At 41.2% G+C, this 13,430-nt stretch overlaps 1 protein-coding gene across 1 annotated transcript in view; it reads left to right on the top strand.

Annotated features, from left to right (window-relative positions):
* Positions 1–13,430, top strand: part of MAST1 (microtubule associated serine/threonine kinase 1) — a 100,619-nt gene that overhangs the window by 32,502 nt on the left and 54,687 nt on the right. The window contains exons 2-4 of the mRNA XM_040416017.1: positions 6,179–6,523; positions 7,264–7,331; positions 7,935–7,963. Coding sequence (XP_040271951.1) covers positions 6,179–6,523; positions 7,264–7,331; positions 7,935–7,963 — 442 coding nt within the window. The remainder of the gene's footprint in view (positions 1–6,178; positions 6,524–7,263; positions 7,332–7,934; positions 7,964–13,430) is intronic.

Here is a 13,430-nt window from a genome sequence, read left to right as displayed (position 1 = left end):
GATTTTCACACAAGTCCCATATTTAGACATTTGGGGCGTATATTTAGAATAGAGCCCGCAAAGTGAAAGAGTGCGCCCTGCACATGCGCGGCCATCCTCCATTCATTCCTATGGGAGCGTCAAAAATACCCAAGTGCTGGCTATTTCCGTCAGCCCTATAGAAGTGGACGCAGCGGAGGCCGTGGTACGCCCTCCTTCACTTTGCGAGCTCTGTTCTAAAGATAGGTGCGAGTCCCAGAGGTGGGACCCGCACCTGTCATACTTTGGGGGAATATCCTAGTGATTTGCCACCAATGTCTGAAGTGAGAAAACCCCTTTAAAAATAAAAAATCTAACTAGATGGTGTCGTTTCTGAAGAAACCACAGGATGTTGGCTTGAAATCTAATTGGCTGTTTGTGGCTCCACCCACTTTTTAAAATTTTAACCCAAGTCACCCAATGACTGACTGTGCCAAATTTGAGGACCCTGCCATTAACAGTCAAAGAGTAGCGGCAGTAATTTAAATTTTCCCATATAAAACGAATGGCTGAAATGTGATTGGCTGTTAAAGGCTTCACCCACTTCCTAAATTTTAATCACACTCACCCAGTGACCCATGGTGCCAGTTTGGGGATTCTGGCTTTCATATTGTAAGAATAACAGCTTTTTACATTTTCTCATTGAAGTCAATAGGGAAAATCTGATTGGTTGTTTGTGGCTCCACCCACTTTTTAAATTTGAATTCCCATCACCTAGTTACCGAATGTACCAAGTTTGAAGACCCTGCCATTAACAGTGTAAGAATGGCAGCAATTTAAATATTCCCATTGAATAGCACTAGGTAATATTTGATTGGCTGTTTTAAGCTCCGCCCAGTTTTACGAATTATAAGCCCAGTCACCCAGTCATGCTCTGTGCCAAGATTGGGGCCTCTGGCTTTAAAACTGTGAGAATGGCAGTATTTGAAAGTTTTACATTGAAGTCAATAGGGGAAATCTGATTGGCTGTTTTCGGCTCCACCCACTTTTCCTAAATTTTGACCGCAGTCACCCAGTGAGTAATTGTGCTAGGTTTGGGACACTTGGCATTTAAACTGTGATAATAGCAGCAATTTATCTGCTTTTCATTAAGGTCAAAGGATGAAATCTGATTGGCTGTTGTTGCCCCGCCCATTTTTTTCCTAATTGTGAACCACAGTCACGCAGTGACTAACACTTTAAGGTTTGGGAATTATGGCATTTAACCGCCTCCAGACCGCCTAATGCAGGATCGCGTTCCGGAGGCGGCAGCTCCAGGCAGAGTCACGCATATACGCGTCATCTCGCAAGACGCAAGATTTCCTGTGAACGCGCGCACACAGGCGCGCGCGTTCACAGGAACTGCAGGTAATCGAGTGGATCTGCAGCCTGCCAGCGGCGATCGTTCGCTGGCAGGCTGTAGATGCAATTTTTTTAACCCCTAGCAGGTATATTAGACGCTGTTTTGATAACAGCGTCTCATATACCTGCTACCTGGTCCTCTGGTGGTCCCTTTTGCTTGGATCGACCACCAGAGGACACAGGCAGCTCAGTAATAAGTAGAACCAAGCACCACACTACACTACACCCCCCCTGTCACTTATTAACCCCTTATTAACCCCTGGTCACCCCATATAGACTCCCTGATCACCCCCCTGTCACTGATCACCCCCCTGTCATTGATCACCCCCCTGTAAGGCTCCATTCAGATGTCTGTATGTGTTTTACGGATCCACGGATACATGGATCGGATCCGCAAAACACATACGGACGTCTGAATGGAGCCTTACAGGGGGTGATCAATGACGGGGGTGATCACCCCATATAGACTCCCTGATCACCCCCCTGTCATTGATCACCCCCCTGTAAGGCTCTATTCAGATGTCCGTATGTGTTTTACGGATCCACGGATCCATGGATCGGATCCGCAAAACACATACGGACGTCTGAATGGAGACTTACAGGGGGGTGATCAATGACAGGAGGGTGATCAATGACAGGGTGGTGATCACCCCATATAGACTCCCTGATCACCCCCCTGTCATTGATCACCCCCTTGTAAGGCTGGCTCCATTCAGAGGTCCGTATGTGTTTTGCGGATCCACGGATCGGATCCGCAAAACACATACGGACGTCTGAATGGAGCCTTACAGGGGGGTGATCAATGACAGGGGGTTGATCACCCTATATAGACTCCCTGATCACCCCCCTGTCATTGATCACCCCCCTGTCATTGATCACCCCCCTGTAAGGCTCCATTCAGACGTCCGTATGTCTTTTACGGATCCACAGATCCATGGATCGGATCCGCAAAACACATACGGACGTCTGAATGGAGCCTTACAGGGGGGTGATCATTGACAGGGGGGTGATCACCCCATATAGACTCCCTGATCACCCCCCTGTGATTGATCACCCCCCTGTAAGGCTCCATTCAGACGTCCGTTTGTGTTTTGCGGATCCGATCCGTGGATCCGCAAAACACATACGGATGTCTGAATGGAGCCTTACAGGGGGGTGATCAATGACAGGGGGGTGATCACCCCATATAGACTCCCTGATCACCCCCCTGTCATTGATCACCCCCCTGTCATTGATCACCCCCCGGTAAGGCTCCATTCAGACGTCCGTATGTGTTTTACGGATCCACGGATCGGATCCGCAAAACAAATACGGACGTCTGAATGGAGCCTTACAGGGGGGTGATCACCCCATATAGACTCCCTGATCACCCCCCTGTCATTGATCAGCCCCCCCTGTCATTGATCACCCCCCTGTCATTGATCACCCCCCTGTAAGGCTCCATTCAGACGTCCGTATGTGTTTTACGGATCCACGGATCCATGGATCGGATCCGCAAAACACATACGGACGTCTGAATGGAGCCTTACAGGGGGGTGATCAATGACAGGGGGGTGATCACCCCATATAGACTCCCTGATCACCCCCCTGTCATTGATCACCCCCCGGTAAGGCTCCATTCAGACGTCCGTATGTGTTTTACGGATCCACGGATCGGATCCGCAAAACACATACGCACGTCTGAATGGAGCCTTACAGGGTGGTGGTCAATGACAGGGGGGTGATCACCCCATATAGACTCCCTGATCACCCCCCTGTCATTGATCAGCCCCCCCTGTCATTGATCACCCCCCTGTCATTGATCACCCCCCTGTAAGGCTCCATTCAGACGTCCATATGTGTTTTACGGATCCACGGATCCATGGATCGGATCCGCAAAACACATACGGACGTCTGAATGGAGCCTTACAGGGGGGTGATCAATGACAGGGGGGTGATCAGGGAGTCTATATGGGGTGATCACCCCCCTGTCATTGATCACCCCCCTGTAAGGCTCCATTCAGACGTCTGTATGTGTTTTGCGGATCCGATCCATGGATCCGTGGATCTGTAAAACACATGTTTTTTAGTTTTTTTTGTTTTTTCTTACAAAGTCTCATATTCCACTAACTTAGACATTTATATTCCAGACTTCTTCTCACGCTTTAGGGCCCCTAAAATGCCAGGGCAGTATAAATACCCCACATGTGACCCCATTTCGGAAAGTAGACACCCCAAGGTATTCGCTGAGGGGCATATTGAGTCCATGAAAGATTGAAATTTTTGTCCCAAGTTAGCGGAAAAGGAGACTTTGTGAGAAAAAACAAAAAAAAATCAATTTCCGCTAACTTGTGCCCAAAATTTTTTTTTTCTATGAACTCGCCATGCCCCTCATTGAATACCTTGGGGTGTCTTCTTTCCAAAATGTGGTCACATGTGGGGTATTTATACTGCCCTGGCATTTTAGGGGCCCTAAAGCGTGAGAAGAAGTCTGGGATCCAAATGTCTAAAAATGCCCTCCTAAAAGGAATTTGGGCCCCTTTGCGCATCTAGGCTGCAAAAAAGTGTCACACATGTGGTATCGCCGTACTCAGGAGAAGTTGGGCAATGTGTTTTGGGGTGTCATTTTACATATACCCATGCTGGGTGAGATAAATATCTTGGTCAAATGCCAACTTTGTATAAAAAAATGGGAAAAGTTGTCTTTTGCCGAGATATTTCTCTCACCCAACATGGGTATTTGTAAAAAGACACCCCAAAACACATTCCCCAACTTCTCCTGAGTACGGAGATACCACATGTGTGACACTTTTTTGCAGCCTAGGTGGGCAAATGGGCCCACATTCCAAAGAGCACCTTTTGGATTTCACAGGGCATTTTTTACACATTTTGATTTCAAACTACTTCTCACGCATTAGGGCCCCTAAAATGCCAGGGCAGTATAACTACCCCACAAGTGACCCCATTTTGGAAAGAAGACACCCCAAGGTATTTCGTGATGGGCATAGTGAGTTCATGGAAGTTTTTATTTTTTGTCACAAGTTAGTGGAATATGAGACTTTGTAAGGAAAAAATAAAAATAAAAAATCATCATTTTCCGCTAACTTGTGACAAAAAATAAAATGTTTTATGAACTCACTAAGCCCATCAGCGAATACCTTAGGGTGTCTACTTTCCGAAATGGGGTTATTTGTGGGGTTTTTCTACTGTCTGGGCATTGTAGAACCTCAGGAAACATGACAGGTGCTCAGAAAGTCAGAGCTGCTTCAAAAAGCGGAAATTCACATTTTTGTACCATAGTTTGTAAACACTATAACTTTTACCCAAACCATTTTTTTTTTTTACCCAAACATTTTTTTTTTTATCAAAGACATGTAGAACAATAAATTTTTAGAAAAATGTATATATAGATGTCTTTTTAAAAAAAAAAAATTACAACTGAAAGTGAAAAATTTCATTTTTTTGCAAAAATTTTGTTAAATTTTGATTAATAACAAAAAAAGTAAAAATGTCAGCAGCAATGAAATACCACCAAATGAAAGCTCTATTAGTGAGAAGAAAAGGAGTTAAAATTCATTTGGGTGGTAAGTTGCATGACCGAGCAATAAACAGTGAAAGTAGTGTAGTGCAGAAGTGTGAAAAGTGGTCTGGTCATTAAGGGTGTTTAAGCTAGGGGGGCTGAGGTGGTTAATGTATAAAAATGGCAGCAGTTTCATTGTTTTTATTGAAAATCAATGAGTAAAATTTGATTGGTTGTTGGTGGCTCCGCCCACTTTGTAGAGTTCCCAAAATGTGACAGAAATTTTCAGGTTGACCCCATTACTAAGTGACCCAAGTTTGGTGAGTTTAACTTCAAAGCTGTATGAGTGGCAAAAGTTTACAATTTTCCAATGAAAGTCTACGACAAAAAGTGGGGTCTTCGGGAAGCCACCCCAGGGTCCCGGAGGGTTGGAACGGTTAACAAAGCACAAGCAACCTATTCGGGTGTGTGCCGAACAAGTGTGCAAAGTTTGGTAATTGTACTCCTAAAACTGTGGGAGGAGTAGCGTATAGAAAATAGCAAAATTTTCATTGGCCGTTGCTAGCTCCGCCCACTTTGGGGTGTCCCCTCAAAATGTACCCTTTTATTCGGTTTGACACCAACAATATGTGGTCCAAGTTTGGGGAGTGTAGCTTCAAAACTGTGCGAGTGGGAGCGATTTAAAAATTTTCCCTGTCAAAGTCAATGGCAAAAAAGGGGTATTCGGTGGTCCGCCGCAGGGGCCCAGAGGGTGGGATCACTTATTAAAGCACAAGCAACTTACCTCACTATAGGTCAAAGAAGTGTGGAAAGTTTGGCGTTTGTAACCCCAAAACTGTAGGAGGAGTAGCGTATAGAAAAAGGGGGGGGCGCGGAGAATAATAATAAGCTGAAACAATCGAATAACAGTATGATACAGAATAACAGTATGATACAGAATAACAGTATGATACAGAATAAAAAATGAGTCAAAAAAGTTATACTTGGCCATTTATTTGTTGAGGAAAATGATCCAATATCACGTCTTTTAGCAAGAAAAGTAAGTGAAGAGTCAGGTGTTTTCAATCATTGGGATGACAATTAGGTGTGAGTGGGCAACCTTTTTTTATTTAAAAAAAAACGGGATCTATCAAAGTTAGGTCTTCATGTATCATGGCATGAGCAAAAGAGATTTCCTCTGAAGCCTCAGAAGCAACGTTGTTGATGCTCATCAGACTATAGTTACGGAACCATCTCTAAAGCGTTTGGACTCCACCAATCCGCAGTCAGACAGACTGTGTACAAATTGATGGAATTTAAGACCATTAATACCTTCCCAAGAGCCAAGAGTATGGAGTGTAATAGTCTGCAAGGTCACAAAGGAAACCAAGGTAACCTCTAAGCGACTAAAGCCCTTTCTCACGTTAGCTAATGTTCATGAGTCCACCATCAGTAGGACACTAAGCAATGATGGTGTGCAGGGCAGGAATGCAAGGAGAAAGCCGCCGCTCTCCAAAAAGAACATTGCTGCCCGTCTGCAATTTGCTAAAGATCACCTCCTGTGTGCAGCACGTGAGCAGCAGACCAGTTCCAGGCTGTATGCAAGCGCTCATGTTGATATTGTGGCATCAGTGCACACAATGTATCCCAATATCAATAAGAACGGATCAGTCTGGTACGAGTCGGGTGGGTAAATATTGTATTTTTTTAAACAAAAAATGTCTTTGATTAAGGGATTGTGCTTGGGGCCCCAGAAATGACAAGCAGGCCCCCAACTGTCAGCACCACTGTATAATAGTAATAATGATACCGTACTGTTCGTCTTCCCCCGATGCAGGCCACCTCTGGCATGGCACCTTCAGTTTTATGAATGTGGAGCGAATGATGTCATTTGCTGCCTACATCACTTAAAAGGTGCTGACTGACAGGGCCGGGAGGCAAGCAGGGCTTTCCTACATGACTCAATTCTGCACAATTGAAACCATGGGGATTCTGGATCGGCGTCCTACTTCTCCTCTCTTTGTTTGATCCAACCCATATGTTGTCGTGTTACATGTAAGGTTTTATAATCATGTGTTCTCCAAGCACAGGACAATGCCACAGCAGCACAGAGCACCTCCAGCTGCTTGCATTGTAAACTTTACACACGACACTGCAGCTGCGGCATTTTCCCATACTGTATTATGTCACACTTCTGGACAACCCCTTGGCGCTTGATGTCAAGTAATGGAATTAACGACAGGGTGCATCATGGTGCCCTCAAGCTTCTGTCCCTCACAACCTATGGGGCTCAGCACTCCTCCATGTGCTCCACTGATGAAGTCACAGATCACCACATGCTCTCGCAGCTTTCTGTTTTCCGCTAGGCTCTGATCTCTCTCCGGAGTGTCTCAGCATTTTCTGTAACTGCTTACTGGTCTCCTTAGAAACTGAGATCCAATGCGGCAAGGTTTGGGAATATGGGAATATTACAGATTTTCACTTAAAGGGGACGGTAAAAAAAGGATTTCTCTCTGTGCAGATACACTATGATTATGGCTTTATATACATCAGTAGATGTAGACTCCATAGGCAGGTCATGTGTTTCCTGACATTTTTATTGGGTTAGATATCCATGTTTTATTGCACCCTATAAGTGAAAATGTATCACTCCTTGAGATTTCTTTGTGAAGGAAACCCTGGTTTCAGTTGAAATTATGCATTCACAACGGTTCATAGAAAAAATGCACTTTTTATGGTGACCACTAGAGGTCAGAACTTTAGGCACACGTTTTAGAAAACCATCTCGCTTTACAGTCTACAGCAAAATGACCGCAGTGGCCTTATGAAGTTCTCCATCTCATTCTGAAAGGTTTGTATTATAAAACCAAGCAGACATTAGGGTTTATAACTGTAGGTGGCGAGGCCTGCGAGGAAATCTGGTTCACCACAGATTGGTGCTAATGTAGACTACAAGGAGCAGCTTTGTGACGTCAGTTCCTGTAGGGATGTTGTTGAATTGATCATTCGTGATAGGGGTTACTATAGGATTATGTTAAAAAATATATATGTACATTATATGGACAATCTCTTAAATTTATGTCTTTTGTCTCTACAGGATCTGCCCCTGCCCAGGAAGAGCAGCGGGTAAGTGATCTGGCCATATGGCCATCAGAGGGATGTACTGTATGGGTGGAGTGAATGACAATAAGTAGTGCGGCAGGATCCTTTGTCACTATTTGTACTGTATAATTTATGTCATGTGTAGATCTGGACATGGAGGTATATAGTGTATAATGTATAGAGCAGGACATGGAGGTATATAGTGTATAATGTATAGAGCTGGACATGGAGGTATATAGAGTATCATGTATAGATCTGGACATGGAGGTATATAGTGTATCATGTATAGAGCAGGACATGGAGGTATATAGTGTATAATGTATATAGCTGGACATGGAGGTATATAGTGTATCATGTATAGATCTGGACATGGAGGTATATAGTGTATAATGTATAGATCTGGACATGGAGGTATATAGTGTATCATGTATAGAGCAGGACATGGAGGTATATAGTGTATAATGTATATAGCTGGACATGGAGGTATATAGTGTATCATGTATAGATCTGGACATGGAGGTATATAGTGTATAATGTATAGATCTGGACATGGAGGTATATAGTGTATCATGTATAGAGCAGGACATGGAGGTATATAGTGTATAATGTATAGAGCAGGACATGGAGGTATATAGTGTATAATGTATAGATCTGGACATGGAGGTATATAGTGTATAATGTATAGAGCTGGACATGGAGGTATATAGTGTATAATGTATAGAGCTGGACATGGAGGTATATAGTGTATAATGTATAGAGCAGGACATGGAGGTATATAGTGTATAATGTATAGATCTGGACATGGAGGTATATAGTGTATAATGTATAGAGCAGGACATGGAGGTATATAGTGTATAATGTATAGAGCTGTACATGGAGGTATATAGTGTATAATGTATAGATCTGGACATGGAGGTATATAGTGTATCATGTATAGATCTGGACATGGAGGTATATAGTGTATAATGTATATAGCTGGACATGGAGGTATATAGTGTATCATGTATAGAGCAGGACATGGAGGTATATAGTGTATAATGTATAGATCTGGACATGGAGGTATATAGTGTATCATGTATAGAGCAGGACATGGAGGTATATAGTGTATAATGTATAGAGCAGGACATGGAGGTATATAGTGTATCATGTATAGATCTGGACATGGAGGTATATAGTGTATAATGTATAGAGCTGGACATGGAGGTATATAGTGTATAATGTATAGAGCAGGACATGGAGGTATATAGTGTATAATGTATAGATCTGGACATGGAGGTATATAGTGTATAATGTATAGAGCTGGACATGGAGGTATATAGTGTATAATGTATAGAGCAGGACATGGAGGTATATAGTGTATAATGTATAGAGCAGGACATGGAGGTATATAGTGTATAATGTATAGATCTGGACATGGAGGTATATAGTGTATAATGTATAGAGCAGGACATGGAGGTATATAGTGTATCATGTATAGAGCTGGACATGGAGGTATATAGTGTATAATGTATAGAGCAGGACATGGAGGTATATAGTGTATAATGTATAGAGCAGGACATGGAGGTATATAGTGTATAATGTATAGATCTGGACATGGAGGTATATAGTGTATAATGTATAGAGCTGGACATGGAGGTATATAGTGTATAATGTATAGAGCAGGACATGGAGGTATATAGTGTATCATGTATAGAGCAGGACATGGAGGTATATAGTGTATAATGTATAGAGCAGGACATGGAGGTATATAGTGTATCATGTATAGATCTGGACATGGAGGTATATAGTGTATAATGTATAGAGCTGGACATGGAGGTATATAGTGTATAATGTATAGAGCAGGACATGGAGGTATATAGTGTATAATGTATAGAGCTGGACATGGAGGTATATAGTGTATAATGTATAGAGCAGGACATGGAGGTATATAGTGTATAATGTATAGAGCAGGACATGGAGGTATATAGTGTATAATGTATATAGCTGGACATGGAGGTATATAGTGTATAATGTATAGATCTGGACATGGAGGTATATAGTGTATCATGTATAGAGCAGGACATGGAGGTATATAGTGTATAATGTATAGAGCAGGACATGGAGGTATATAGTGTATAATGTATAGAGCTGGACATGGAGGTATATAGTGTATAATGTATAGAGCAGGACATGGAGGTATATAGTGTATAATGTATATAGCTGGACATGGAGGTATATAGTGTATAATGTATAGATCTGGACATGGAGGTATATAGTGTATCATGTATAGAGCAGGACATGGAGGTATATAGTGTATAATGTATAGATCTGGACATGGAGGTATATAGTGTATAATGTATAGAGCAGGACATGGAGGTATATAGTGTATAATGTATAGAGCAGGACATGGAGGTATATAGTGTATAATGTATAGAGCAGGACATGGAGGTATATAGTGTATAATGTATATAGCTGGACATGGAGGTATATAGTGTATCATGTATAGAGCAGGACATGGAGGTATATAGTGTATAATGTATAGATCTGGACATGGAGGTATATAGTGTATCATGTATAGAGCTGGACATGGAGGTATATAGTGTATCATGTATAGAGCAGGACATGGAGGTATATAGTGTATCATGTATAGAGCAGGACATGGAGGTATATAGTGTATAATGTATAGATCTGGACATGGAGGTATATAGTGTATCATGTATAGAGCAGGACATGGAGGTATATAGTGTATAATGTATAGAGCAGGACATGGAGGTATATAGTGTATAATGTATAGATCTGGACATGGAGGTATATAGTGTATAATGTATAGAGCTGGACATGGAGGTATATAGTGTATAATGTATAGAGCTGGACATGGAGGTATATAGTGTATAATGTATAGATCTGGACATGGAGGTATATAGTGTATAATGTATAGAGCAGGACATGGAGGTATATAGTGTATAATGTATAGAGCTGTACATGGAGGTATATAGTGTATAATGTATAGATCTGGACATGGAGGTATATAGTGTATCATGTATAGATCTGGACATGGAGGTATATAGTGTATAATGTATATAGCTGGACATGGAGGTATATAGTGTATCATGTATAGAGCAGGACATGGAGGTATATAGTGTATAATGTATAGATCTGGACATGGAGGTATATAGTGTATCATGTATAGAGCAGGACATGGAGGTATATAGTGTATAATGTATAGAGCAGGACATGGAGGTATATAGTGTATCATGTATAGATCTGGACATGGAGGTATATAGTGTATAATGTATAGAGCTGGACATGGAGGTATATAGTGTATAATGTATAGAGCAGGACATGGAGGTATATAGTGTATAATGTATAGATCTGGACATGGAGGTATATAGTGTATAATGTATAGATCTGGACATGGAGGTATATAGTGTATAATGTATAGAGCAGGACATGGAGGTATATAGTGTATAATGTATAGAGCTGTACATGGAGGTATATAGTGTATCATGTATAGATCTGGACATGGAGGTATATAGTGTATAATGTATATAGCTGGACATGGAGGTATATAGTGTATCATGTATAGAGCAGGACATGGAGGTATATAGTGTATAATGTATAGATCTGGACATGGAGGTATATAGTGTATCATGTATAGAGCAGGACATGGAGGTATATAGTGTATAATGTATAGAGCAGGCAGGACATGGAGGTATATAGTGTATAATGTATAGAGCAGGACATGGAGGTATATAGTGTATAATGTATAGAGCTGGACATGGAGGTATATAGTGTATCATGTATAGATCTGGACATGGAGGTATATAGTGTATAATGTATAGAGCTGGACATGGAGGTATATAGTGTATAATGTATAGAGCTGGACATGGAGGTATATAGTGTATAATGTATAGAGCAGGACATGGAGGTATATAGTGTATAATGTATAGAGCTGGACATGGAGGTATATAGTGTATAATGTATAGAGCAGGACATGGAGGTATATAGTGTATAATGTATAGAGCAGGACATGGAGGTATATAGTGTATAATGTATATAGCTGGACATGGAGGTATATAGTGTATAATGTATAGATCTGGACATGGAGGTATATAGTGTATCATGTATAGAGCAGGACATGGAGGTATATAGTGTATAATGTATAGAGCAGGACATGGAGGTATATAGTGTATCATGTATAGATCTGGACATGGAGGTATATAGTGTATAATGTATAGAGCTGGACATGGAGGTATATAGTGTATAATGTATAGAGCAGGACATGGAGGTATATAGTGTATAATGTATATAGCTGGACATGGAGGTATATAGTGTATAATGTATAGATCTGGACATGGAGGTATATAGTGTATCATGTATAGAGCAGGACATGGAGGTATATAGTGTATAATGTATAGATCTGGACATGGAGGTATATAGTGTATAATGTATAGAGCAGGACATGGAGGTATATAGTGTATAATGTATAGAGCAGGACATGGAGGTATATAGTGTATAATGTATAGAGCAGGACATGGAGGTATATAGTGTATAATGTATATAGCTGGACATGGAGGTATATAGTGTATCATGTATAGAGCAGGACATGGAGGTATATAGTGTATAATGTATAGATCTGGACATGGAGGTATATAGTGTATCATGTATAGAGCTGGACATGGAGGTATATAGTGTATCATGTATAGAGCAGGACATGGAGGTATATAGTGTATCATGTATAGAGCAGGACATGGAGGTATATAGTGTATCATGTATAGAGCTGGACATGGAGGTATATAGTGTATCATGTATAGAGCAGGACATGGAGGTATATAGTGTATAATGTATAGAGCAGGACATGGAGGTATATAGTGTATAATGTATAGAGCTGGACATGGAGGTATATAGTGTATCATGTATAGAGCAGGACATGGAGGTATATAGTGTATCATGTATAGAGCAGGACATGGAGGTATATAGTGTATAATGTATAGAGCAGGACATGGAGGTATATAGTGTATAATGTATAGAGCAGGACATGGAGGTATATAGTGTATCATGTATAGAGCAGGACATGGAGGTATATAGTGTATAATGTATAGAGCTGGACATGGAGGTATATAGTGTATAATGTATAGAGCTGGACATGGAGGTATATAGTGTATAATGTATAGAGCAGGACATGGAGGTATATAGTGTATAATGTATAGAGCTGGACATGGAGGTATATAGTGTATCATGTATAGAGCAGGACATGGAGGTATATAGTGTATCATGTATAGAGCAGGACATGGAGGTATATAGTGTATAATGTATAGAGCAGGACATGGAGGTATATAGTGTATAATGTATAGAGCAGGACATGGAGGTATATAGTGTATCATGTATAGAGCAGGACATGGAGGTATATAGTGTATAATGTATAGAGCTGTACATGGAGGTATATAGTGTATCATGTATAGATCTGGACATGGAGGTATATAGTGTATAATGTATATAGCTGGACATGGAG

The sequence above is a fragment of the Bufo bufo genome, chromosome 1 (assembly GCF_905171765.1).
Source record: "Bufo bufo chromosome 1, aBufBuf1.1, whole genome shotgun sequence".
Taxonomy (NCBI): Eukaryota; Metazoa; Chordata; class Amphibia; order Anura; family Bufonidae; genus Bufo; species Bufo bufo.
This window is presented reverse-complemented; position numbering and strand designations above follow the sequence as displayed.